This window comes from Poecile atricapillus, chromosome 2 (assembly GCF_030490865.1).
Source record: "Poecile atricapillus isolate bPoeAtr1 chromosome 2, bPoeAtr1.hap1, whole genome shotgun sequence".
In the NCBI taxonomy this organism is placed as follows: Eukaryota; Metazoa; Chordata; class Aves; order Passeriformes; family Paridae; genus Poecile; species Poecile atricapillus.
Window position 1 is genome coordinate 9,824,144 of NC_081250.1, and position 26,777 is coordinate 9,850,920.

At 34.9% G+C, this 26,777-nt stretch overlaps 1 protein-coding gene across 1 annotated transcript; it reads left to right on the top strand.

Moving 5' to 3' along the window:
• DYNC2I1 (dynein 2 intermediate chain 1) lies at positions 1 to 26,777 on the top strand. The gene is made up of 24 exons (XM_058833538.1): positions 1 to 98; positions 2,622 to 2,675; positions 3,514 to 3,934; positions 4,460 to 4,512; positions 5,093 to 5,419; positions 6,737 to 6,795; positions 8,566 to 8,623; positions 10,136 to 10,213; positions 11,376 to 11,571; positions 13,199 to 13,301; positions 15,428 to 15,557; positions 16,097 to 16,208; positions 16,580 to 16,674; positions 16,998 to 17,124; positions 18,002 to 18,174; positions 18,730 to 18,892; positions 20,097 to 20,210; positions 21,263 to 21,324; positions 22,366 to 22,417; positions 23,631 to 23,691; positions 23,949 to 24,045; positions 24,308 to 24,439; positions 24,734 to 24,957; positions 25,469 to 26,777. The coding sequence occupies exons 1-24, from the start codon at positions 84 to 86 to the stop codon at positions 25,638 to 25,640; spliced, it is 3,078 nt and encodes a 1,025-aa protein (XP_058689521.1). The 5' UTR covers positions 1 to 83; the 3' UTR covers positions 25,641 to 26,777.

The window sequence follows — 26,777 nt, forward strand, 5'->3', positions numbered from 1 at the left end:
GGCTGCTGGCCCTGGTTGCCGGGGCGGGCCCGCGCGCAGCGCCCGATCCCGGCCCGCGGCGGCGGACGCGGCCTCCCGGCCCCATGGAGGGGGACAAGGTGAGGGGCAGCGGCCGGGAGAGCGGGGCAGGGGCGGGCCGCAGCGCCGGGGTCTCGCCTGCTGCCCCCGAGAACCCCCGCGGCTCTGCTGGGGCCGGCCCGGTCGCTTTGTTTTGTCGGCACGGCGGTGAATCCCCCCGGCAACAGCCGTAGCGAGGAACTCCATATCCCGCTGGGAATACCGACCGCACATCCCCCTGCAGAAGGGGGTGGGTGCTTACGGAAATACCCTTTGTTCAACGTTCTAGATAAAAGTGTGTTTAATAATTGATGCTTCTGTAGCCGCTAATTGTTCGAGCTCCCGAATTCTTCGGGAAAACACGTAACTTTCGCATTAAGGTGTTAAATTATTGAACGTTTGTAAAGCTCCGGAATAAAGGAAACAAAACCACGTGCGCTAACATCAATTACTGTGTGACATTTTCACTTGAAAAAGTAGAAGTGCCAAGGCAGTGAGCTAGTGGGTTGCGATGGAAAAGTTAAACTTTGATATAAAATATTTCAGGTGTGTCTCTGTAAGAGTGCCAAAGAGCCAGAGGCAGTGGCAGGAACAACCACACTGAGTGAGAGCCCTCCTTCTGCTGCTTCTATCAGTCGTCCTCTTACCTATTTGAGGGCTTTCAAATTGCCAACTTATACTGGAAATAAGAAAGATAAATGTTTACATGCAAAAAATAAAGTAGTTTAGCTTAAAAATTAAAGTCAGAATTTTGTCTTACTGTTCTTCTGTTTCTTGTTCTTTGGAATCACATTTAACTGAGTTCTTAAATTAGTTAAAAAGTCTTATCTTTCTAGTTGTGAAAGAAGAAACCCCTGCTGATCTCTTTCAAAGTTTATCTAAAGCCACGAGGTTTCTTTTTTTACCGAATGTTTTTTCTTTAGATTAAAGGACAGATTCTTAGCTGGTAAAAACATTAATGGCACTTTTTGAGTTCAGTAAATCTGCGACATTTCATGTGAGCTGAATGCTCTCAGGTGGATGAATTAAGACCCCAGTGTCATTTAAGTAAGTAATCTTAATCTGGATTTAAATGAGTATATAAGTACTTCTAAATTAGCAGACAGGTGAGAAAGTTTAATAAATCCTTTGAAAGATTGTTTAAAACATTATTGTGTAGATATTTACTTACAGAGGGACAGAGGTCTCAACCCTTTATAAAATATCTCCTTTTCCCTGTTTGTTTATTATACTTCTGCAAAAGCAGAGATTTAAGTGGAAAATCATCATACACAAAAGCAATAGTTTCTGGTTGTGGTTGGGAGGTGAAAACTGCAGACCCCAAAAAACTGACAGATGTATATTATTGGGTGCCAGAGAAGCACCTGTGAATGTTTGCTGTGTGCTTTTTGCCTCAGCTTTGAAATAAATCTGAAGCTGCCTTTGCTGATGTTGTCTGTTGGCTGTGCTGATTTTATGCTATTAAAATAATTCTTTCTTTGCTGCTATGTACCTAAGTATTGTCTAAAACCAGAATATGATTTTAAATAGGTTATTGTTTGAGAGTATAATACAGCATTCTTCTCTCTTCCCATCCATATCCTTCCTTCCAGGTTACATTCACAAAAGTTCTGTTGAGTTTCTTAGGCTTTGTTAAAGGTTGACTTAAGAAAACTGTCAGCTTTGTTTTTACTTTCTCATCTGACTCTCTGCAATAGTAAATATTTGTGTTTTTTGCCTTTTTTAAGTATCAGAAGAAAAAAACCAACTGTTTGTTGCAAATACTGCCTTCTTAGGACTTCCCATTGACTTTAGAAGTTTACCAGTCCACTACAATTTTCTATAAAATCTAAGTTTGAAAAGACAAGATTTTTTAAATGTAGAATAATTTGAAAAATATATATACTGTTAAAATACTGCCTCCATATGATGAATTACCAAAAAAAAAAAAAAATATGGGCACCATATGTTTATTTTCTTCCACCAGTGCAGCTCACCATTACAATATTTATCAATGATTATTTTGTTCATTTTCAGTAGCTTTTGCCAAGTCTAAATTTGATAATAAGGATAGTCTGATCATGTCACTTTGGATATGGTCATCATCCTTCAATGAACTAGTTAAAATTTTCAATAGATTAAAATTCCTCCTTTGTGACCTCAAACAATATGATTTTTTTATTTAGGCTTTTTGACAGCAGTCAAGCAGCCAAGTGCAGGAGCTCTCCAAATGCAGATAGAAGAAATATAACCGATTTTACTAGGGAGCACTCTAGTGAAACAATCATGTGTACTTTGATTAGTTTCATTAACATATTATTTTTACCTTCAGTTCTACTTTCAAATATTTCATATGCAGTCAACTTGCACATATAGTCTGAGCTTCAGGCTTCTTCCAGGTCCAGTCAGGTGAGATTTACTGTAAATAGGTACTAGATCTAAATCAAATTAGTGTTTGCATGATCCTTTCAGTAATATTTGCCATGTGTACCTTGATCCTTTCCTTAGAAATATGATTAATTGTTAAATGATTTACTTCTCTGTGCAAATTAGTTACTCAGTCTTTTCTGCACTTTCTGTTCTAGAAAAGAACCAAAGAAGATACTTGGAAAGCAGAAGAACTTAGGAAACATCTAAAGGTGATTTTATTTAATTTCTGCTAGTCTTGATGTTAAGCTGCCTTTCAGCACTAGAATTTATTGGTGGTCTAAACATGAAGAGTTGACTCTTTGTTCTACAAGCCACTCTGCCTTGTGGAACCTGCAGTAGCTTTTTAACACTTCCTGGTGCACCAGACACTTTAAATCTGCATCACTGAATATAAATGATACAGGGCTTTAATGTGTAGCTGCTGAGTTCCTTGTCACAGCTGACTGTTCTGGAATCTCTCCAGTCCAAGGTTACCCAGAGGCTGGCCCCACTCGGCTCTTCCTGGCTACATGAATCATATAATACCCTACAAATTTCTGTATTAGGTAAATGGGAATAATGCATTTTTACAGTAATCACACAGCAGTCAATGGGGTATGAATTGCTGGTCACCCAAATCCAAGTGACAGCTCTGCTTTATATATATTATTCACTTTCTTAAAATGTATATTATCTATTGTATTTATTATCATCATCTATCATGTTTGTCTTGTGTTTTTAAACTGGTTGATTACATTATCCCCTGGTCAAATAGTCATTCAAGCTGCAGTCAGTTACATCATTGATATTTATATTGGGTTTGTGTTGTATTTTTTAAAAGCTGTTTTCCAATATATGTTATTATTATTCCATTTATTAGGTTTTTTTCAATAAGCACAGACATAATGTTAGCATTTACAAAGTAAGCCCAGAACTAAATCAGCATTTTAATATGGTTTGGGAAATTAAACATACATTTAGTAATTCAGCAATTTTTTTTTCACATGAATATGCTCTTATCAAAATAGATTGCTGAATTACAATGATAGATTTTCTATTTTATTTCAGGCATCACTACCAGATAGTCAAAATGAAGACCAAAAACACAGAGAGAAGAAACTGCAGAGAGAGAGGACTGTTTATGACATAGACCCTAACAGACGTGAACTCAGAGGCAGAGAGAAGAGCAAGGAAAGAACAAGAGAGAGAGAAAGGTTTAAATCCAGTGAAAGGAACAGGGATAAACAGAGAGAAAGGGAACAGGAACACCAGAGAGAAGACCGAGAGAGACACAGAGATAAGGTTCAAGAGTCATATTTGGAGGAGAGACATGGTATACTAAAACATAAAGACAGGGAGACTGATAGAGAACGAGACAAAAAGCACAAGACATATGAGATAAAGAAAACAGATCCACAAAATTACCTGAAATCATTTGAAGGAAGAGATACAGAGCATCACAGAAGAAGAGAACTCAGGCATCGTTTGGGTAAGTAACTTTGGGCTGCTGTTGTACTTGGAAATATTTGATATTTAGATAGGAATACTCTGAAACCATATCCCATCTGTGCAGAGAGGAGGATGAAACAGGCAGGTGTGAGTACCTACTGGCATGTGTATTTTATGGAATGTTTTGGTAACCTAGTTTTATTTGGATGCTTTACAAAAAAAATGATGCTTGTTTCTCTTCCTCTGAAGAGAGGATGGATGTCACTGGTTTTGCTGGTCAGTGCCTGGACACTCTCTACTGAGTGATGACCCATTCACCTGCAGGGTGATGGCTGAAATCAGTAGCATGTGTCATTACTCTTACCATTACACAAGACTAGAGGGATTCATTAGGAGAGAAGAAGGAATAACCAGCTTTGGAGAGAGAATTTCAACAGAATTCCTTTTCAGAAAGCTCTTACATTAGAGAAAACACATTGCTAAAATACTATTTTCTACATGCTAATTATGTGCAGAATTTGTATATTATAAAATCTGTTCCCTAATTTATACATCTGTGTTCTAGAGGAGGAGAAAGCAAGAACTGAAGAGCGAGAAAGAAGACATAAAGCACAGAAGGTAAAGGAAGTTAGTGAAGTGTTTCCATAACAGAATAAGGTAGAATTGTAGAATAATGAAGAAGATGGATCAGACTGTTTCCAAAGAAATCCAGGAGATACATAGATAGTAAGGTGATTACAAGTGTACAAAACACAAACAAAATATATCTCAGGTACCTGATATTTTTTCCTTTGTTTTTTTAAGCAAACATGAAATCAAATTTTCATAGCAAACTGCTTCATTTTTCAAATCAAAAGTTTCCATTTTGCTATTTATGCCTCTATGAAAAAGGTAATTGATGAGTGTATGTCCTACTTTAGACCTCCTAGTAGATAAGAACTAATTTTTTGTGTGAAGAACATATAATTCAAAGATTTGTCTTTAGCAAAGTGAGTAGTGTCCAAGAAGAAACACCAAAATCTTAAGTGCAGTCATAATTTGAAACTTGTTATCATAGGAAATAAAAAAAAATCTGGAAATCCATGTGACAGAACAATTAAGTTCCTACAATTAAATAATTTTAATAATCAAATATGGATAGATTTGTGAAGATTGAACAGTCTTGGAGAACTTTTTAATATTATTTTCCCCTTTGCAGGATAATGATTTAAGAAAGAAAATTGAGAAAGTTTTAGCCTACAAAGTTGAAGAAGGTGAACATGTACACAAGTTGGAGAAACATCAAGAGCTGGATAAAGAGAGAGAAAGAAAACACAGAGAAAAAAAAGAACATTTAATTGGGACAGAAAAAGAGAGGCTTTCTAAAGAGAAAAGTCGCAAACATTATGGAAAGGGAGAGGAAGAAAAACATAAATCGAAGAGATCTAAAGAAAAGTCTTCCCATGGAGACAGAGAGGGGCCAGCAGCAGAAGCTAAGGAGAGAGTAAAAAGTAGAGAAAATGAGAGAAAGAAACATGATCTAAAGGTAGGTTTTGTTAAAACATTATCTCATCACTTACTTTAATTATTAGTATATTGTCAATAGGGGAATGATAAAAATGCTAGGATTTTCAGTCAACATTTTCTGAAACTTGAGGGTAAGGTGGTACATGAAAACACTGCATCTGTATTTAAGTATGCTAATTTAGAATTGATTCCTTCCATAAAACTTAAACAAAAAACCCTGCCTATATGTTAGAAACATCTTTTATTAATAAAATTCTTTCTTGCTATGATTTTGAAATTTTTGCGAACACCTTGGAGTGGAGATTTCATAAGGCTTGAGGTCCATTAAAGTTTATTGTCTGCCTTTATAGCAAAAAGTGTGATTTAGTAGAAACTAATTTTATGTTGTCTATGAAGGGAGAACAGCTATCCAGCTCATAAGTAGGCATGTGAATAAAGATAATTTATATTTGTGGGGTTTGCCTGTACTTCTGAAGCCATAGAATATCTTTTATGTTTCTAATATAGAATATGAGGTTATATCCTAGAGACTTAATCAATAATTTGTAATTTTTTTTCCTGATTTTTCTAAGTATTTATTCAACAAAACTGAGAGAAGGAATCTCTAGTAATTTGTAACTTAAATAAATTTTATGAGACATACAACAGTTGAGATGGTCTAGGATAGTTTCTTCTGCTGCCTAAAGAGTGAAGATGTACAAGCTTCTGAAATAAAAGTTGAGAAATATATTTTCTAGTGACAATATGGGTAATTTTCAGTGTAGGGGGCTCTCCATGAACAATTCTTGTAGCTGACTGTCTGCAGCAGACAACAAAAGTCTGTCAGGGGCTTGCTCAATGTTTGACTTCTTGGAAATTTGCTCAGGTAGCTGTTAGACAGCACACACACTGATGCTTCTGTTTCAGAGTTATATTTTGATGTCTGTTTCTGAATAGAAACAAAGATCTTTATCTTAAACAGCCTACTGAATACATTTCCAAACTTAAGAAAAGCCTTCATAATACAGAATTTAAGATTCAAGTCCCTCTTCTGGGGATTAAAACTGCCTGAGACTGTTCTCTGTCCCTGTGTCCAGTTTGTGTGAATTGTAGTACATGTTGTTAAAAGTCTCATGTTTTGGAACAGGCTTGCCACAGCCTTCCAAGGTCAGCCTGCAGCCCCTGCCAGCTTTTCAGAGCGTCTTACAAGCAATGACTGAAATAAAATATAGTCTGTAACTGAAACAATTCATTAGGAACCTTTTTTACCATTTGATGAGAGTTCAACTAATACAGGTTCATACACATATTCCTTCCCAGCATTTCTGACTCATGAATGTTGTGCTTTCTTTCACAGAACAGTGAATACAAAAAGGAGGACAAGATTCAAGAAGAAATGAGCCATCAGCTTATAAAGTCAGTTCAGAGATTTAAAATAATTATAGACTAAATGGTGCTTACTAAGATTCGGTCATCACCAAACCAATAAGCATAAATTCTTAATCTCACATATCTGATATCACATATTCTTTTTTACACAGGCCCAATAATACAGCAATTACAAAAAAAAATCTGTTGCCTCTAAGATGTTTCAGATTAAAATGTATGTATTTGTATTCCTTTAATTAGTTTTCTTCATCAGGGTAGCAAGAGATACTCTTCAGTCCTTGTAAACTACATATATATTAATCTGGGCACTTAGTTTTGGAGACAAAAGTGCTGTATTTTACCACCTGGAAATTCACTATGTAGTCATGTGGACATATGTAAGGTTCATGATGAACTACATAGGGCTCTATTATGTTGTTTAGTTTAATTTGAGTATCAATACTCAGTTCCTATCCTAGATAGTATCTAAAACATTATATTTATATATATAGCAAGTTTGCAGTTGAATATGAAAGGAAAATTTCCAGATACCCTCAGTAGGATCAGTTAAATTTCAGGATTATATTTTTAAGTTTTATTACTAGCAAATATAAGTCTGAGAGAAGTTTCCTGTATATTTTAGTACTTTGAATTCCATAATTCTTAAGCCTTGTGAAATTCTTGAAGAACTTTGTGAAGTCTAATTCTCTGGGTACATTGTTGGCTTCAATTCTGACTCTTAAACCCTAGTTTAGCTTCCTGGCTCAATACGTGTCTGGGTTGTTTGCTTCTGGGGACACTGGCAGTGAAGTCACTGCCAGTGTTGGCTGAGTATTACTAATGTTAAGTGTGGGACAGACCACTTTGGCTGAAGTGAATTTGTGGAAGTGTATTCCTGTTGAAATATTTCAGAATACACATGTTGGGATGCTACCTGGCAGCAGCACTCAGCTGTGTCAGCAGTGCTGAATATTCAGGCAATGTTTTGAGGCTGTTGCTGCTGGGGTTGTGGCTGAGTCATTGTTTGTGCATAGCTGGGAAAGAAGAGTTTAGCCATTCCTGAATGGCAGGGAAGGCAGCATGGTTTAGAGAGATGTCCTGAAGGCCTGCTTCAGTTTCAAGCGCTGTTAATGTTGAATCACTCCAATTTGTTAGGACAAATTTTAATTTTAAAAATTTTTAATTTTGTTGCTTTTTCCTATGTTTGTCAATCCCAACAGCAGGATATACAAATACTCACACAAGAAGTAAAAATACTCTCTTCTTGAAGTCTGATACTTTCTACTTATTCTCAACTTATTAAATAATCAAATATATTACTGAGTAGCAAAGCTTTCTGTTGATTTGCTCCTGCTCTCTGACCCTGATTGTCTTGTCCTTACAAATAAGACTCCTGAATGAAAAAACAGGTTTGAAATCTGTCTTTGATTTATAGCTTTAGAGTATATTGTACCAAACTGATCTTGATCTCTGGTTTGCTGAAAATATTAATACAAATAATAAATGTGTGGCGTTATGAAATTTTTTTCCTTACTACTTTGTCTTGCCTTTTTTATGCGATTATGTGTTAAATTTGGACAAAGTTTCTGAATTCTTTGCTGGTTAATCACTTGGTTATTTAATTATCCTTTTGTTCCAACAGAAATCTATAAAAATACTTGTAGAAATATTTCAGTTAATTGGAAATTTCCAACTGTTTTTCCTTTTCAGGAAAAAGCCTTTTTTTTTTTTACTAAAACAAAATCCCCAGAAAACAAAACAAACAGAATTGTTTTCTTATGAGTTAACCAATACATTGATTGTTCTCTTTCTGAATAGGACTGTAAAAGATAAAGGAAAACTCATCGAAAAAGAAGAGATGGACACAAGACAAGAGGTAAAACTAAGGAAGAAGAAATTATTTTTATATTTTGAAATGATTTATTTTAATATTTTTAAATGAACAGGTGCAGACAGAACCAAATTTTCAGCAAGTCTGAAGCTGTATAGAGTTGGGTTTATGTGGAGCAGTCTGTGCAGATACAGCCTAACTCTACCATAACAATTTTAAAAAGTTTCATGATATTTTCAACTAATTGATTCAGCTCATCTTTAAGTTTGAATTTCTGTGGTGAGGACCTAAATTTCATTTTTAGTTTGTGGAGAGAAATGGGCAGTTCAGTACTCTTATACTTGGACTCCTTCTCCATTATCTTCTCTGTGTTCATTGGCAATGGGACGCAGCTCAGGAGGGTGAAATTCCACTTAATCCCTACCTGACTCAACACGGAGACTTAAATTCTAGGGATTTGCATTCTATGCTGTTGATTTTTTTTTATGTTTATTTTTCCAAATGCCACAGCCTTCCAGGTATTCCAGCATGATTTCCAAATCCTGTTTTGTATTGGCAATATATAGATTTTCTCTATAAATTCTTTAAAATAGGAACCCAGGCAACTGCTGACAAGTGGAGGTTTTTAGTGTGTAAAAACCATATATGTACCAGATGCATCTGTGTTAGCTGACAGCTCTGTGGGCATTTCTGAGATGATCATAGGTAATAAAAATGACAAAGTAGCCTAATAGCTAATAAAGACTCACCTTTGTTGAGTGTGTTACCAAAGGCGTCTGACTAAATGGAATTAGGATTTTTTTTTTTTAATTATATGAATTATAGTTACTGCTGAGTACCTGGAACCTTGCAGAAAGAAATCAGAGAAATTTCTCACAACCAGTTATACTGGGGGATTCAGTCTGTTAATGAAAGACTGCAAATGTTGAAACCAGGAAAGCTGCCATAAATAAATGTCATTATTTTAATCAAGTTAATAATCTAGAGAAAGGAAACATATTTGGAAGTTACTGCAGGGATACCATAAATCTTATTCCATGTAAATAACGTAGAGGATTCAATGCCAGCAAAATTATTTACATATAAAAATTATCTTATTCTCCTGTTATATCCATGTCTCTGCTTTCCTGGTTTCAACATTTGCACTATTTTATTAAAGGATTGAGTCCCTCAGTATAACTTAGATGTAGGGATAATTTTGTCTAGTCTTCAAAAGAGTAGGGCAATCTTATTTTGTTGTTACCACCAGCAATGAAATTGTAGGAAATGCACCAGTTTTTATGTTTTTTCCAATAAAAATACTGGAAAAACCAGTTTCTTGTCCCATGATAAGTTTGGGTTCTGTTTTTCTTCTTGTACTATTAAAGTTTGATTCAGCAATTTCCACTTGATAATACAATTTTATTTACCTGTATAAGCTATATGCTATATGTTTGCTTGAAAATGTAGAAATCTCTGAGAACAGCAACTATTAATTTATTGTATGATAAGATCTGGCAGATAAGAGATTTTATTTTGTAAGATTATTTAATGGTTTCATTTATTTTTCTTATTTAGGAAATGAAAGATACACACATCTCTAATCCAGACACAGGACTTGAGGATTTTTCACCAAATTATGAAAATGACTTTGAAGTAAGTAAAAGCATACAGTTGTCTGTCTGAAGTAATTCTTAAGTATCAAAATAGAGAATAACTTTGTTCACAGAAATAAACAGGTTTTTAGTTATTTTTTAGGTGACAGTGACCTTAATTTGGCTAACAGTAGATAGTGAATAATTAAAATGTTAAGTATAAAGTCTCTGCAATGTATTTAGTTAGTTTTCATCAGAGGTTAGAAACCAACCTCTGTTTTTTTAGTTGAAGTGTTCACAAAATGTTTTCTCTGCCTTTTTGGATTTCAATTACTTAAATTACTTTCTGTGAAGAATGCTGAATTTTTAAAATAATCAGAGCTGATAATTTTAGGTAAAAACTTAAAAAAGCCGGTTCCTTTATCACTGAAAAAATATCATAGGAAAAAGGTATTGATACATAGCATTCACTTCACTAATTTGTTTAATTGAATTCCCTATTTTTAGGGGAATTCTCTTTACTTTAAAGTTATTAAGATACGAGAGTGTGTGGGATGTGCTTTCATGGTGAGCTGAACTAGAATCATCTTTGTTCAGTGAGGGTAGAACTCATCTCCTCTCGTGTCAGGAGTGATGTTTTCCACTGTTGAGCTGGTCACTTTGCCCTTTGCCATTCAGTGAAGATAAATAAGCACATTTAAGATTTGTTCATATCATATGTGTTAGGTGATTATTTTAGCATGACATGAATTGTCTTAGTTAAAGGAATTAATTAAAGGGTGACCCTTAGGCATAGACAGGGAGTGTGGCAGTTTAGTAAATTTGAGTCTGCCATTAAAGGATAGCTTGAATTAAAACTGTCAAAAGAACAACTTCATACATCCCTGAAGCATTTATGCCACTGAACACTGTTATTTAATTTCTTATAGATCACATAATTCACCTAAACATATAGTATCTACTTTAGGATATTAAATAAAAAGACTATTTTGGGCACTGTAGAACAACATTGAGATTATCTTCTCTTGATTAAAATTATTGCACAATCAAGAGATGCCATTTTCTTTCCATCAGTTATTTTAGAGTGCCTTTCAGTCAGAGGATTTATAGCCATCTGTATGAGATTTTTATTTTGACACCATTTTATAATTTCTGTGAAATCTTGAAAAATACTTCTAATAGTCTGCGTTCACTAAGTATGGAAAGTTCCATTACTTTCAAAGGACTATGAAGATGATTTTGAAGATGATGAAGACAAAAGTGGTGAAGTAGGAGATGCAGAAGAAAACCTAAGAGAGGTTCCATTTTCCAGAACTTCAGAAATTGAAGAAATTCAAAGAGCAATTGCTGCAGAAAATGATAGGATTTTTGCTCCATTGCCAAAGAAACTGGAAAATGAAAAAAAGGAACCAGTCATCGGTATGTGACTAGTACCAGCCCTTTTTTTATTAAATGTATGAGTAACACATACAACTTACAAGTCAGCTGGCCACTTTTTCTAAAAGTCTGCCTAAAGACCAAAATCTGGTCCTCTGGTTGAATCATGTAGATTTGTGGTAAGCACTGTAACGTCCACATTGCTAAATGATTCATAGGCATTACTAATCATTTAAATTGTGAAATATAAAAAGTACAGACTGACATTTAATATGTCTTATTTTGGGTAAAAGGAGCATATGAGAGTCTGGATTTTGAAAACTTAAAGAGTTGGAACAGTCTGCTGGAACAGTCTGGGGCTTCCGCTGGCATTAAATTCACCTTTTTCTTTTAAGCAAAGTTGAAGCAACTGTTTTGGTGGGAAGGCAAAAAAAATATCAATACTACTCAAATATATAGCATTTTATCACTTTTAAATGCAAGCTCTTTCTGAAATGTCTGGCATTCATTGATCTCACACCTGTGAGTGCCAGAGCTGCTTATTTAAGTACAGTTGTGGTTCTCCTTTGCAGTCTGCACTGAAGTGAACAACCACATAGAATCATTGTGTAAAAGAATATTTAATAGCTTTTTAGTCTGGTTCAAAGTTAGTACAGTCATGAAAGAATAGCATGGAGTTTCTATAAGTCTTTACAGTATCTATTAAAGGTCTTTTCCAGCCTAGAAAATCTGGAATTCTGTCAATTCTGGAATTCCAGCTGATTCTGTCAATAGATTTTCAGTTAATGGTCATTGCAGCCAGAACCAGCATACTATTATGTGAATTTCTTTTTGCAGAAGATTTATGCAATTATTATTTTTCTAATGAAAAGTACAGAATCAATAAAGATTTTTAAATTTCAGAATTGTGAAGCACTTGGTGGTTCATTCTTAATTACACGACATTCTTTTTTTGATGAACTTTTGATCTCGTTTGCTTAAAATGGTGGCTGATCAGTCTGGCAATTATTTTTATAAGTTTAAAAGCATTTTACTAGTATTGCCTAAAAAGGTGGTCATCCTTTGAGAAGTGAAAGCACCATTAGTCCTGACTGGAAGTTGCATCTTAAGGTCAATTAGATACAACCTAGCCAGGAAAGATAGATGTGACATCAGTTGTTGTAGTTGGTCTGTTAACTGTGGCTTTTCAAGGAACAGTTTTCAATGTTTTCTTTATTCATTTAAGGACATTAGTTCAGACTGTGTTGATGAGGTTCTCCTCTACCTGAGTTCTTACCCAGAGGTGTAGTGTGCACGTGGTGAAGTCTGTGTGACTTTAATGCAATTTTTAGAATTTATCACAGTGTGTTTTACTGTGCACAGAGGAGCAAGGCACCGGCTGATAGCAAGAGGAAGAAAGAGACATGTTCTGCGTCAATCTTCTAATATAAAAAATTACAATAGTCAGCAATTTTGAATTGATTTATAAAGAGCCATTGTAAAGGTCATATGCTGGCCCATTACTGATGTTAAACTCACTGCTCTGAAAATAGTGATAGAGCACTTTGTGTAAGGTGCATGAGGAACTTTTAGTAGCTGTTTTGTAACAAATCTGCTGTTTTTTAGACTTACTGCTTAACATTTTCATGCTCTTTTAAGAATGGTAACACTGTGTTTTACAATATCACAGAAAGGCAAGATTCTTCTGTCAGAAGCTCTTTTTGTGGAATATTCATGGATTTCCAAATGGCAAACCAAAGACAAAGCAGCCGAAGTATGGCCAGTAAGCAGAAGTAAGTGTATTTTAAATAGCCCTCACAAAATGGCAGCTCTCCATGTAAGATATTTGAGCTATGTGAACTTTATAAACTTGAGGCTTATGGAATCAAATATTTTATTAACTAGCAGTAATTAGTTCTTAAGTATATATAATTTACAGGTATTGCTACATGTCATTTTATACTAGAAATGTATCTATATATCAGTTATATTATTTTATTCAGAACATTTTATTACAGAACATGTTGCCAGGATTGTAATTTCTTTGTGTAATGCATCAGTCGTTAAATTAGATGTAGACTTAAAGTACTGAAAAGCAAGCATTTTACCTACCATCAGGTCTCTGCAGAGCTCTAACTTCTTAAAATAATCAAGAATATATCTTGCATATAGTTGCCAAGATAGCATATTCCCTTTCAGGGATAACATCAATTGCTGTAAAAACATATTATTACCGATCTAAAATTGATCTAGATTTGAGATACCTAAGACATCTCTGTATTCTAAAGAAACAAATTGTTGCCTGCTTTTTGTGGAACTTGCCAGGAGCTCCAGATTTGTCTGAAGCACTATATATATTTCCAGTTTTCTGTTACAATGTTTGGATGCATAAAGCAAGATTATTAAATGTTATTGTTAGTACCAGATTCCACTGTTTCATGGCTGCACATCAGTGGCTAATTTTCACATAAGGGAGATTTTATTGTCTAAGTTATTTAATTCACATTGCCTAAAATTATATGCTCAAATTTTACACAAGTTCATTATCTAGGCTTCCTCTCTAGACTGTGGAGACATTAAGAAACTCACAAAGGCATCTCTGGAGAATTGCCTTCTGGAATGTTTGTCAGCCTCTGCTGATTATGTACCATGACTGATTATGACTATATTTATAACTCTGCGTGCATGCTAATAGCATACACAGCCTGTGAAGATAATGAGCATTTTCATGGGTAAAGGAAGGAGTTGTGGAATTTAATGCTGTGATAATACATTACTACCAGTAAATAGACTGAAAGCATCCCATAAATAAATTGTGGCACTTGGGAGTTGTAAATTATAAATACTTATTAATTTATTTTAAGAATCTGTCTGCATTTATCATTAAGATGCATAACTAGTTAGCAACGTTCATATGTTTGAGTTAAATCTCAGCAGTCTATACCCATGTTTGTGAGGAGATGATGTATTAGGAAGTTAAAGTAAAATGTGGTTAAGAGCATGCAATAGATGTCATCAAGTAGCAAAAAGATGTGAGAATTGTCCTGAAGAATAAAGAAAAATTTACTTTGAAATATTTATGAAATTCTAGCTCTTGTTGCTCTAGTCTTTTTTCAAATACCATCTTGCCTCAGCAAGAAGCTGTAACTAGAATATGCATCTGCAAGGATTTTTAGATATGGAATGGCTATAGATCTATAATTTTATCTGGTTTGTATTTATGTACCACATTTAAGTACATTTAAAAAAATCTGCAAGAGAAAGAGAGAGAAAGGGAGACTGCAAAAGTTATCTAATTGTCAAAGATTGTACTACAGCAAGAGCCTGGAATTGACTTGTAAGCAGACATCTTTGTGAATTCAAGCAGTTCATGTCTCAACAGCCTTATGGCATTAAAGCAGATAGACAGTTGTGTGAATTGTGGCAAAGACTGTCAGTCTTTTCCTGCATATGTGTAACAAAGCTAGGACATCATAGAAGATCTTTATAAAGCACGTACACATATGAGTGATGTGAGTTAATAAAATGAGTTTAGGAGAATTAGCCACTGTCCTAACTATAGAAGAAAGAGACATTCATCTGTTACCTCACAGAACAGCTTTGGAATACTTAGGCAAGTTGATCTAGTGAGCTTTTGATAGTTTGGCTTTAGTAATAAACCATATTAAGTTTGCCATTTACAATAAGTATTGCATTTTCAAATATGATTATTACCTCAATGTAACATTAAATGAAAACTCTTAAAAATAGTCTATCTATTTCTATTGATACATTTTTATCTGCCAATTAATTTTGGTTCAATTTAAATCCCCACAGATTAAAGAATTGTTAGATACAAAATCAGGTTGTCTTTCTTTAGGAATATCAAATATTTGGTCTTAACCATTTTGGTGTTTCTCTCTTGTAACTCATCCTGAAGAAAACGGAGTTCAGAACTTCTTCCACTAATTGACCTGGATTTCTCAGTTAGTTTTTCATTGCTGGATTTGCCCCCTGTCAATGAGTATGACATGTATATCAGGAATTTTGGTAAAATGGACACCAAGCAGGTGCGTAACCTTACATAGTAATATTTAAATCCTCAGAGGCCTGATTTTCCTTCTGGAAAATAATTTTCCTTGAAAAATAAGGTTGCTAAAGCTACCAGGACATAAAGTAGTAAATTAATCGTATTCATCTCTAAGCCTCAATTACTATAAAGCAATGATCTTGAAACTTTCGGCCAGACATGCCATTTAATTTCTGTATTTAATTTCTCTCATTTCCTTCCCCATTTTCTAAAGGGCTTTTTTGCCTGTCTGTGGCTCAGTGTCCCCAAATATGCTGGGTTTGGTGTTTGCACATCATGGAAGATATTCTGTATTTTTGCAATATTATTTATTTAGCACTCTGGTGTGAAATGTGGTAAAATGTGCATGCATGAAATAGTGACACTGTGTCAGTATGCTCAAGTCTGAATTCACAGACAGAAGAGGTTGAGCTATAAATTTCAATTTTAAAATTAATAAGTTCTGTTCAATTATGTGCTGTCATTCTTAGCTGTGTCGCCCCATATATTGATAATTTTATCAATTTTATTCTACTTTAGGCATATGTTCAGTGTAATGAGGACAATCTTGATAGAGACATTCAGACTGAGGAAGTTGAGACACTGGAGAAATGGACACAGCATCCAGGAGAAAGTGCTCTTGTATCTGGAGGTGAAGAACACTTTAATCTTATTCACTCATGGATGAGTTCATGTCATGTAAACTTTCTCTTTGGTGCCCATTACTTGTGTGAGTATGGAGTGGCAAGCTGCATTGATAGCAAGCTGATACAGGCACTCTGAATCCACATGTGGAAGATATGAAAAATACGTGGCAGAAATAATTTTTCCTTCTGTCTTGATGTTTCTGTTGGCAGCAAAAATGAGTCTCAAACAGATCTTGTTCTTCAGCACTGTTATTTCTGCTGATGATAAGTTGATTCCTGCCACTCTTGCTTAAAAATTAAATTGTCCTTACACTTTTCTTAACTGATTCCCTTTAAAAGCCTCAAGTTTGGTTTTTTGTTTTTCTGTTTCTCATAGGTCCCATAAACAGCCAGGATACAGCAGTGAATGGAGCTCTGACACCTAAAATAGATTCACAAAGATTAGCAAATTTTCTCCAGTCTGCTTGCCAGGTACATTAGATCCTTAATATCCCTTATGAGCTGTGTGTTTAAGTATACAGTGGGATAGATCACTTACAGTTCTTGTTCTGACTAATTTAAATAAATTACTTAAATAATACTTGTTATCAAAGAGAATAATCTCTCTGCAAAGGGATGGAACCAGAGCTGTGCAACTTCTATGTCTGTAAAGCTGTATTTACAAAGTTACAAAATTAACAAGACAGTTGATAAAGTTTTATGAAATTAATCCACATAACTTTAGAAAGCTACAAATAGCAAGCTGGAAGATAAGATGACCCTTTTATTTCTATAAATGTAATTATGTTTGAAAGGTGATTGCTGTTTTGCTAGAGGAAGATCAAGTTGCAACACAACCCAGGAAACTAAGATCTCGACAAACCAGTCTGTCTATTAGTGATAGCTGTTTCCAGTTAAATACTAACCAGCCATTCCTCCATGGTAAGGGAACTTTATTCTACACTTTTTAGTGTACAGAGTGATCTCTTCTTTCTTATGCAAAATGCCATGTTCTCTGTCATTACTGTGCAAACAGCACATATCAGGATACACAGATGATGTAAACCCCACTTTCCTTTTAATTGCACTAATCTTGCTGGAGCTCTGTGCAGATTGGTTTCACATAGGGAACATCAGAGCATCTTACAAGAAATAGATTCTATCTACTCCTACCAGATAAAAAGTCAGCAGTTAACATGATGTGTGTAATGTCTTGTCCCTGTTGTTGAAGGGCCATCCCAAGGGGTGTAATTCTGTTTGGGATCTTATATTGACAGTAGAGCTCAAGTTGCAAATAGGTGAGGTTATTCAACAGGGACACTGTAGCCTGATGTATTTGAAAAGCAATTATATCTTCTCCATATAAACAGTAGCTGTTAGATAAAAAGTGAAAAATACAGCATCTGTAATTAAGTTAGGAAAGCCTATTATAACACAGAACCCTATGTCATCTGACACGAACACATGAGATTAAACCAAAAAAGCCTGGCCTGTGCTGTTTCCTGTTTGAGACTCAGTTTAATTTTCAGTATATGTACTGGCATCAGATCAGATTGGCTTGCTTATGCCCAGAATAATTATCCTATTAATTTCCTGAGTCTCCTCCTATTTGCTTTCTACTTCTAGTATTTTGAACTCCTTCTCTAGTCCCTCCTTTTTTGTTTTATAGCTTCAAAAGCAACACAGTGTTAATAGAAATATTCTTCATAATTGCATCTTAGTTTATTTGTTGCTATAGCAGCTGAATATGCTTTTTCATCTGCAGTGAATTTGCTTTTTCATTTATTGCTTTTCTTTCTTGGCTTTTTTAATGGTTTAGGCCGAAAAATACCCTGCTTGTATGTCTCTCAAGTTCAGAGGCAGACACTACTTTCTGTCCATGGATTACCTGAAAAGGCAGGTGCTGGTTTGCTGAGTAGAAAGAGCCTAATATGTGTTTGGAACATCTGGCAGCCCTCCAGTCCTCAGAAAGTTTTAATATGTGATTCAGAGGTATGTTTTAATAACATTGTGTATTTGTCCACCAATTACAAGACTTTATTTAAAGATTTTATATTTACTTGGGGTCCTTTTTTTTGTCTTGCTGTAAAATATCCCATCTTCTGTCTTCTGAGAAACATATTTGAGCCTAATCAACAAAGACTATTCTCCTTCTGTTCTGTGCTCCAGAACCAGATTGTAGTGATGGTCATGGTGATTTGTTGGTTGTTGTGATTATTTAATTTTGACTGTATTTCATGGTTGAAAAGTAGTGGAAGTAAAACATCTGGTTCAGATGTTGTTAGGACTTCTCTCTACTCATCATTCCCATACAGCTGAGTCACCTCTTTCAGCTTCATGACAGTTGATACAGATTACACAATGATTGTTTTGAAAAGGGAAGGCCTACTGAAGGTCTTGTATCCTACTTCCCTTTTAAAGTAGATTTTCCTTCTGCCATAAACACATGTAATCCCTATTTTCTGTGTTTCCATGCTCACAAACCTATTTCAGGCTCATCAAACAATCTTTATCATATCATCCTTGCATGTTTTTACTGTTTTACAGGTGATATGTTGCTGCTTTAGTCCCAGTAAAGCAACGTTAGTTTTTGCTGGAACAATAGATGGTTCACTGTTGGTGTGGGATCTTCGAGAAGACTCAAGAATGCACCCTTGTATGATGATCACTGAAACCGAGTGGACATTTAGAGTTCCCACATTTTCCACGGGTGAGCATCTGTGCATCCTGGTCATTCACTGTGCACAGTGGAATTGTAACCTGAGTCTTCATGTTTCTGTAATGTTCATGCAAGATATCCTAGAGTGAAGAATAACATATAGCAATAGTTTTGTAAATAATTTTATTAGGAGTGTACGTTTAGTTTAGTTATTAGGAAGACATTTTTTCCTGTGGGAGTGGTGAGGCACTGGCACAGCTTGCCCATGGAAGTTGTGGCTGCCCCATCCCTGGAAGTGTTGTAGGCCAGGCTGGATGGGGCTCTGAGCAACCTGGTCCAGCAGAAGCTGTCCCTGCCCACAGCTGGGGGTTGGAACAAGATGATCTTTATCCCTTCAGTCCAAATCATGCTAGGATTTTCTGATGTAGCTCTGGCTGTGGTACTATTATTTTTCTAAAACACCCCACTACACACATTCACCAAATCCTCTTTGCTTCACAAGTGTTTCTAATTGCAGCAGCCATGTGAAAGTAGTTGGCTGTAGATAGACTTTTTAGTTCTTTTAGTAGGTCAAAGATGCTTGGTATTGTGTTGCACACTGGTAGTCAAATGGATGTGTACAGTTTCATGTGGTTGCTTATGTAAGCAGGCAGGTTTAATGCTGGATACTTAGGAAGATTTAATGCCTTCAGTCTTAAATGAGATTGAGTTCAGTGCACAGGGCAAGTCCAGGAATCATGGGCGTCTGACAAAGAACACACACTGAAATTACTCTAAACATACACTTGCCTTAAAATGTTATTAAATGGTAAATACATATTTTCTTGTGGTGAATACTTTGTTTCAGGATTTTTTTGGATATTTTCTACTGAGAGTAATTTTCCTTCAATTCTGTCTTCTTTTATAGTAAACAGTGATTTATTTCTACCCCTTTTGTTTATGGAGCTTGAAATAATTCTTTCCATGCTAACCTGAAATTGCAGATTTTAATGAAATGTCTGGTACAGTGGAATAAATCAGTCATTTGGAAAATGAGAAGTGAATAGAAATATTGAGACATTGATTTATCTGGTAGTATTTTGTTAATTTAGCAAACGGTTTGCAGTACTGTAGTTGAGATTTGTGCAAAGGTCATTCATTATTTGCAATTCTTTCTTTGTATCATCATTCTCCCATAAGCTGAAAAGTGATTAAGATTTTGTTGTTGCTTTTTGTGGAAAGTACTACGTTTAACTTTCATGATCCTTATTTACAGATGGCATTCTGACCTCAGTAAACCACACCTCTCCTATACTGGCAGTGGAACCTGTCTCAACTTCTCTCAACAGTGACCAGAGTTATGGGCTCTCAAGCCTCTCTTACCAGGAGGGTATGTAAACTGCTCTTCTAAGCATCAGTACATCTGAGTCTTTCTTTTGGTATCTAGTGAAACAAATATCATAGCCAAAATCCTGCCTCTTTAGTTGTTTGTAGTATCAACTGCATGCAACATTCATATTTGTTTTCTGCTCTCATTTTTATGTAATGTTCATTCAGTGCAGCTTCATATCAGATGTGGTTGCGTGCTTGCTATAATGTCTGCTTTCTAGACCATATTTCTATGATAAAACAACTCATCACTCAAAAACTGCCTTTGGAAGAATCTTAGTGCTTTTCTAATGTCCAAAAAACATACCTGTCTGAGTCAGTGGAGCAATTTGCTTATATCTGAAAGCACTTAAAATATGTGGCTCTAATTGGTGTTTTTTCTGTGCCTTTTTCTGTTCTTTTAATGACCAACGTTTGCAAAGAAACTCTAATCCTCACATCCTCAAATTCTCAGACAGTGTGCTAGGGAAGATATTATCACTTCCATTGCAGATTTGTACTTTGAAATCCATAGTGGTTTGAAGAAATGTGCTGCCTATTGCAGGTTTTACAAGATTCCATCTGTTACGCTTTATGTCCCCTTCCAAAGTCCATGCAGAATCCAGACATTTTAAAAAAGATGCAGACTGAGATCATCTGCCTTTCTGGTAGGACAAGCTGCACATACTGGAATAGACAGAAATATAGAACAGACTGTTTAAGTTGGGAGGGAACTGCAAGGATCATCTAGTCCAACTGCCTGATCGATTTGGGGCTGACCGACTTAAAACGTGTTAAGGGCATTGTGCAAATGCCTCCTCAACACAGACAGGCCTGGGGCATTGGCCACCTCTCTAGGAAGCCTGTTCCAATATTTGACCACCCTGTCAGTAAAGAAAGTTTCATGCCTTTTTTTTCCTTTGGTAGAATTAGGACACTTTCCCTTTTTATTCAGCTGAGAAGATTGTAGAAGTTTCAGGGGATGTATTAGTGTAGGAAATGTTTCAAATTCTTCAGTATTGTTCAGGAGGAAGGTCAGTGTATGAATATAAATTGTTGCCTTTCTGTCTATAGAAACGTCAAGCTCTCCATTTCAGATAGCTTCAATGGATGAAAATGGAATCCTCAACATGTGGGTGAGTATGTATGAAAAGAGAGAGTATAATGTGTAATAAAATACTTCAAATACAACAACCCAAATTCAGAATTTCTGATGAGTATTGCCTCCCTGAAAAGTACACCAACACTAACCATTCTGTTGAAATTCTCCTTGAAAGTTTTGATCTGACTCCCTTATGTTATCTTTAGGCAAAAATATTAACAGGTACATGAATTCATGTAAAAAGACAATCAATTGTTTTACTTCATAAAAATACGTTCACATATTTCCAGTAGTCGATTAATAGTCCTCAGTTATCTCTCACCCACCTACTTTATTTTAAAATCACAGTGATGTCAGAGATGATACTGAATGTAAGGGAGAAATTAAATTTCTAATTTATGTAAAGCAAATGCTAAAGACATAAAAAGTAAAAATCAGAAGGTAAGATTTCCTTGCCTAAAATATGATAGTCGGGAAAGCACCAGGTCTGCTGCTGTTAATTACTGTCCTGAAAACTCTTCTGTCACATGTTTCCAGTGGTTTTTTACCTGATGCAGCTTTGGCCCAGCAGCTGAACCTGTGGATAATAAGGCATAAAAGAATTTCACCTCTGTGTCAGTAATCAAGTTCCTTAAAGCCTTAACTTCAGTTACTTTAGTAACTTGCGTAGCAACAGATTCAGACCAATTGATCTACCCTTTTTATTTAATGTACAGTTCATGTATAGTTCATTTCATTCATGTATAGGAAAGCACTGGAAATGTATTACAATTCCTTGTTTGGGGTGGGGTTTTTTTGTGACTGACCAAACAACAAGATACCAACTAGCAATTAAGTGTACAGTGTAGCTTCCCATATTCTGCTTTCCATCAGGGAACATCCAGCAGGCATAAGAAGCTATTTTTAGAATTGCAGACATTGATAGGGAATAGAGAATCTACCTGTAACCATTGTAATGTTAGACCTGCCTCTCCAAACTGTCCTTTACATTATTACTTATTATTACAACTTGTTAAAAAACTTGGAAGTCTGGTAAATTTTGATTGCTTATAAATGTTAAATATTGACTTTTCAGGTAGTTGTTGAATTGCGAAAAGTGGATCTAGCTGGTTCACAAACTGACTTAGGTGAGTTCTGTACATTAGAGGTAGAATAAAATGCTCCAGTTTTGAGACTATGAAGTTAAAAGAGAGAGGAAGAGTCAGTGATGCCAAGAAGTAATTTAGAAGAAGGCAAAATTACTAAGGAAAAGGTCAGTCCTGAATAGTTCATAGCTGATGTTTGGGGTTATTGGTTAGGTATGAGAATCATTTTCACTGCTATCTAAATCTCATCTGCTAATTCTGTATTGGTAATTGCCACTAGACAGCCACATTTCTTACGATGTCAGAGTAGTTTTTTGTGTTGTCAACAGCTTTTTTTTTTTTCAAAGAATGTGTGGTTCTATATATTTGGTCCTCCTCTTTGTACCTTAGTTTTAACCAAACCTGATAAAGTGCTTCTGTTGTTGCCTGTGTCTCCATTTTGAGAATTGTCCTGAAAGCTCTTTTTTAGGTAAGATACGTAATTTAGTGTGAGAAAAATTTTCTGTGAAAACACTGAAGAACCAATTCCAATCAGCCATTTATGAGTTATGTAAATGGAGAAAATTACATTCTTTGTTCTTTAAGCAAATTTACACTTACATGCTTACCTAACTGGAAAAGGCTGCGACAAAAATCCTTTTACATTTGAAAATACATAAACAAACAATGAAGCAATCCCAGCAAACTAGAATTTTTGATCAGTTTCTATAAGATCATGTGCAATGCAATGTCAGGCTATATTAAGCTGCTAAAGCTGGGTATTATGTCTGTGGAGAGGTGCATCTTAAAGCTGTGGTCATATGTTGACACATTTTTAATGCAACCACAAGTAAAATTTTTTCCTCTTCAGAAAATAATTGTCCTTGAAGGATTTGAAGTATTTATGTTGTTTTCTGCTAACAAGCAACATACACCAACTTTATGGATGCATTATTGCACTATCTCATCACTATAATTAATTGTCAAAGATCCAAGTAACATAAATGTGTATTTGAACCACTTCTAGAATTGGGTCTTACAGAGTGCTGAAAAACAAACATGTAACTATGTTTCTATTTTTGTCAAAGATTGTAACTTCAGACTTGAATTCTGAAGCAAATAGCTCTAAATTATATAAGATTCTTACATGTCAAAGGCTGTAAACTAATTATGAATTATCCTTTTACTTATTAATTTACTATTTAATTTGTTGATTGCACTTTTTTTAATGCAAAGTTGTTCAATCAGTTCAAATAATAATATTTTATAATTTTAGGTTTAGTTCCTGGAGGGAAAGTGAAGTTAGTACACAGCTCTACTATGGAATTGAATAACAGGTAAGAAAACTGGGGCATTTCAATTTTACATATGTTATCTCACAAAGCCAATTTTTATTATACCTTACTAATTTGCTGTTCTGTAAGACATATTTAACATTATTTTCTGTTTGTGTTGTTGTTTTTTTTTTTAATACACATTTCTTCCTATATCTAGTCATAGACATTTTAGATCAGAGTTTCTGTATGTTCTTGCACAGCTTAAGGAGACAAGTTCCTGTGTTAATGTCATCTTTTGCCTTTGCCATTTTCCTCAGCCTTTTCCCAAAGGATATTAGCCAGAGAATGCCACAGACACTGACTATTAAATTTCTGTCTTCTAATACCAATCACTTCATTGTTGGAACAAACATTGTGAGTACCACGCTGGAATTCATCTTGTTGTTAGTTTTTTGGTTTGGAAACTGTCTCATTTAGTTGGAATTTGACCAGTAGACTGTATATAAAATTTATAATTTGTGCCTATATTATTAAAATCTTTTAGATAATAACATTTGTTAGCTAGTAAGGATCTTTTAAAGTATCAGTTCATGAATTATTTAACTTTTTCCTATAATACCAAAAATGCAACCTTTGTTTCATTTTGTTTAATTAATTTTCTTTATATTGTTCATAGGGTCTGGTAGGTCATGGTACAAGACATGATTTAAAAGTTGTTCCAAAGCTATTCAGGCCCCAGGAGAGCAGACTGAGATCAATAAGCATCACTGCAATTGATTTCTTCCCTTTTGGAAAGCCACTGTTTTTGGTATGAAAACGTTTTAATAAAAGTTTGATTTTTAAATTATTTGCTGAAGCAGTATTTCTACTTTGATGTATTTAATTAGATGTGATAGTTGATTTACCTCACTAATTCAAATCTGCCATGAAGAGTGACAAAAAAATCATAGAATAATAGGATCATTTAGGTTGGAAAAGACCCCCCAAGATCATCAAGTACAACCCTTAACTCACCACTGCCAAGTCCACCAGTAAGCCACTTTTTATATCTTGCTTAGTTTGTTTTGTTCCAGAATGTATTTTCTTTTCATCTGTGGTGTAGGTTGGTTGTTCAGATGGAAGTATTAGATTACATCAGATGACATCAGAGTATCCCCTCATGCAGTGGAATGGCAGCACAAAGGGCCAGCCAATTATTGCCCTGCAGTGGGCTTTGACAAGACCTGCTGTGTTCTTTGCCCTGGATGCATCATCCAATATTTACATTTGGGATCTTCTGGAAAATGATTTGTTGCCTGTGGCAAAGCAGACTTTCCCATCAGAGAGGTAAGTCCTCTCTTCTTTACAAAATATTAATATTGTTGCATGGGTTTTTTTGCTTGACTTTAAATGGTCATTGGAATTTGCTTTTCTAACTCTATTTTGTGAACTACCTAAGGTGAGGAGACAAACTACAGCGAGCTAAATTTTGACTGTCTTCCCTAGGCTGAAGTTAGCCTTTCTGAATATCCCTCTAACTAAAAGTTTTCCTTGGTTCCTTGTAAACTCTAGTAACACACTGCTAGTTTTTTGAGAAAATATTACAATTTTTAAATTTATTACACTGTACTGGAAAATACCATCAAACATTGTTCATTTTTACAAGCTTGAAATAATTTACAACCATGATTAGAAATTGATGATGAAATGCATGGGGGAAGAATTGCATGTTATATACATGAAATGGTTGCAACTGGTGAAAAGCTAAAGAACATGCTGGGACTTGAGCAGAAAAGAAGAATAATTTCTATTTATTTTGCCTCAATTAAAAAACACTCCCCTGTTCTTTTGATTTCAGGGTTGTAACTATGACTCTGCTGGGAGAGCCAGAAAAAGCAAATGGATTGTTAGGCATCGTGCTGGCCAAGGAATCTGGACAGATAGACATCCAGTATGTAAAGAAGAAGTGGGCATTACCTCAGCCTGAGGAATCTGACAAACTGTATTCTATTTTATTGCAGTCTTTTTAGAAACAGGGTTGTACAATTTATTGTGCAAAATGTGTAGTTTATTTTTTACTTCAATTAAAAAAATTGTAATGTAATTTGTATATTATTTGTATATATTTTAAAGACTATCAATACAGTATTTCAACAAACAATATATTTTATGATAAAAATGACAGAATCAAATTTACCATTATTGTATTCAAAAATATGATGGCTGTGTTTCATTATTGAAAGTATTTTACATGTACATATACTTTTAAAAAATACCAAAAATGCAATCCTATAAATTGCACTGCTGTTTTTCATTATTTCACTCTGAAAGAAATCAGCAATTCTTTGGCAAACATAAAATTTTTGTTTCTGTACAATCTGAATGTGAGGAGATTTCCACCTCTGGGCCTCTTAAACATTAATGCTTTGGAAAACTTTCTTGTGTCTACCTAAAGACCATATGCAAACATACATGCAAAAAATACACATTACATCACACTTATCTATCTTCTGATTTTGACCCTGAAACTGTGCAAAAGGAATACCTGACTAACTCAGGTTCTGAGATGTACACTCCCTGTTTGGATTGAACTATGTGAACAATATCCCTGAGGGATTTACTGAAATTCTAAATCCATTGGGATTTCTGATGTAAAACAGAAAATACTTACCTGTTTAATTCTGCAAATATTTTCCAAAGCTCTTGTAGAGAGGAAGAGGACAGCTGTCTATAATATGATACTAATTTTTGTACACTTTTAGTAGGGGTTAAACCAAGATGAAGCACTGAAAATGTCTTTTGTAATTTAAGAAAACCTGGCTGAAAGAGCGTAAGTAAAAAGTTGATTAAACAAGCTCAGATTTGATGAAAAAAAAGGATAATTGAGAGACAATCTATTCAGTATTTAGTGAACATATATATTTAAGGTATATGCCTTCTCCTTCTAAAATAGATTGAAATATTTTTAAGTTTAAATTAATTAATTGCAAATGTTTTTCTATGTAAATTTTTATTTAAGTTGCAAAAACTCAAAGTGGCCACATGATGGTGCCAAGTCACAGCAGTAAAAAATGAGTTTTTTATGAAAACATCCACCACTTTGGCAGTGAGTCTGTTGTCCATTGCACAAATCCAGAGAGCCCAAAAAACTGCTGGAGAAATTAATA

Bases quoted from the DNA above. Each gene is read 5' to 3' on its own strand.
- DYNC2I1 (XM_058833538.1), top strand. The intron at 4,513-5,092 runs GTAAAGGAAGTT...TCCCCTTTGCAG, and splicing joins GAAGACATAAAGCACAGAAG to GATAATGATTTAAGAAAGAA. The intron at 16,209-16,579 runs GTGAAGAACACT...TGTTTCTCATAG, and splicing joins AAGTGCTCTTGTATCTGGAG to GTCCCATAAACAGCCAGGAT.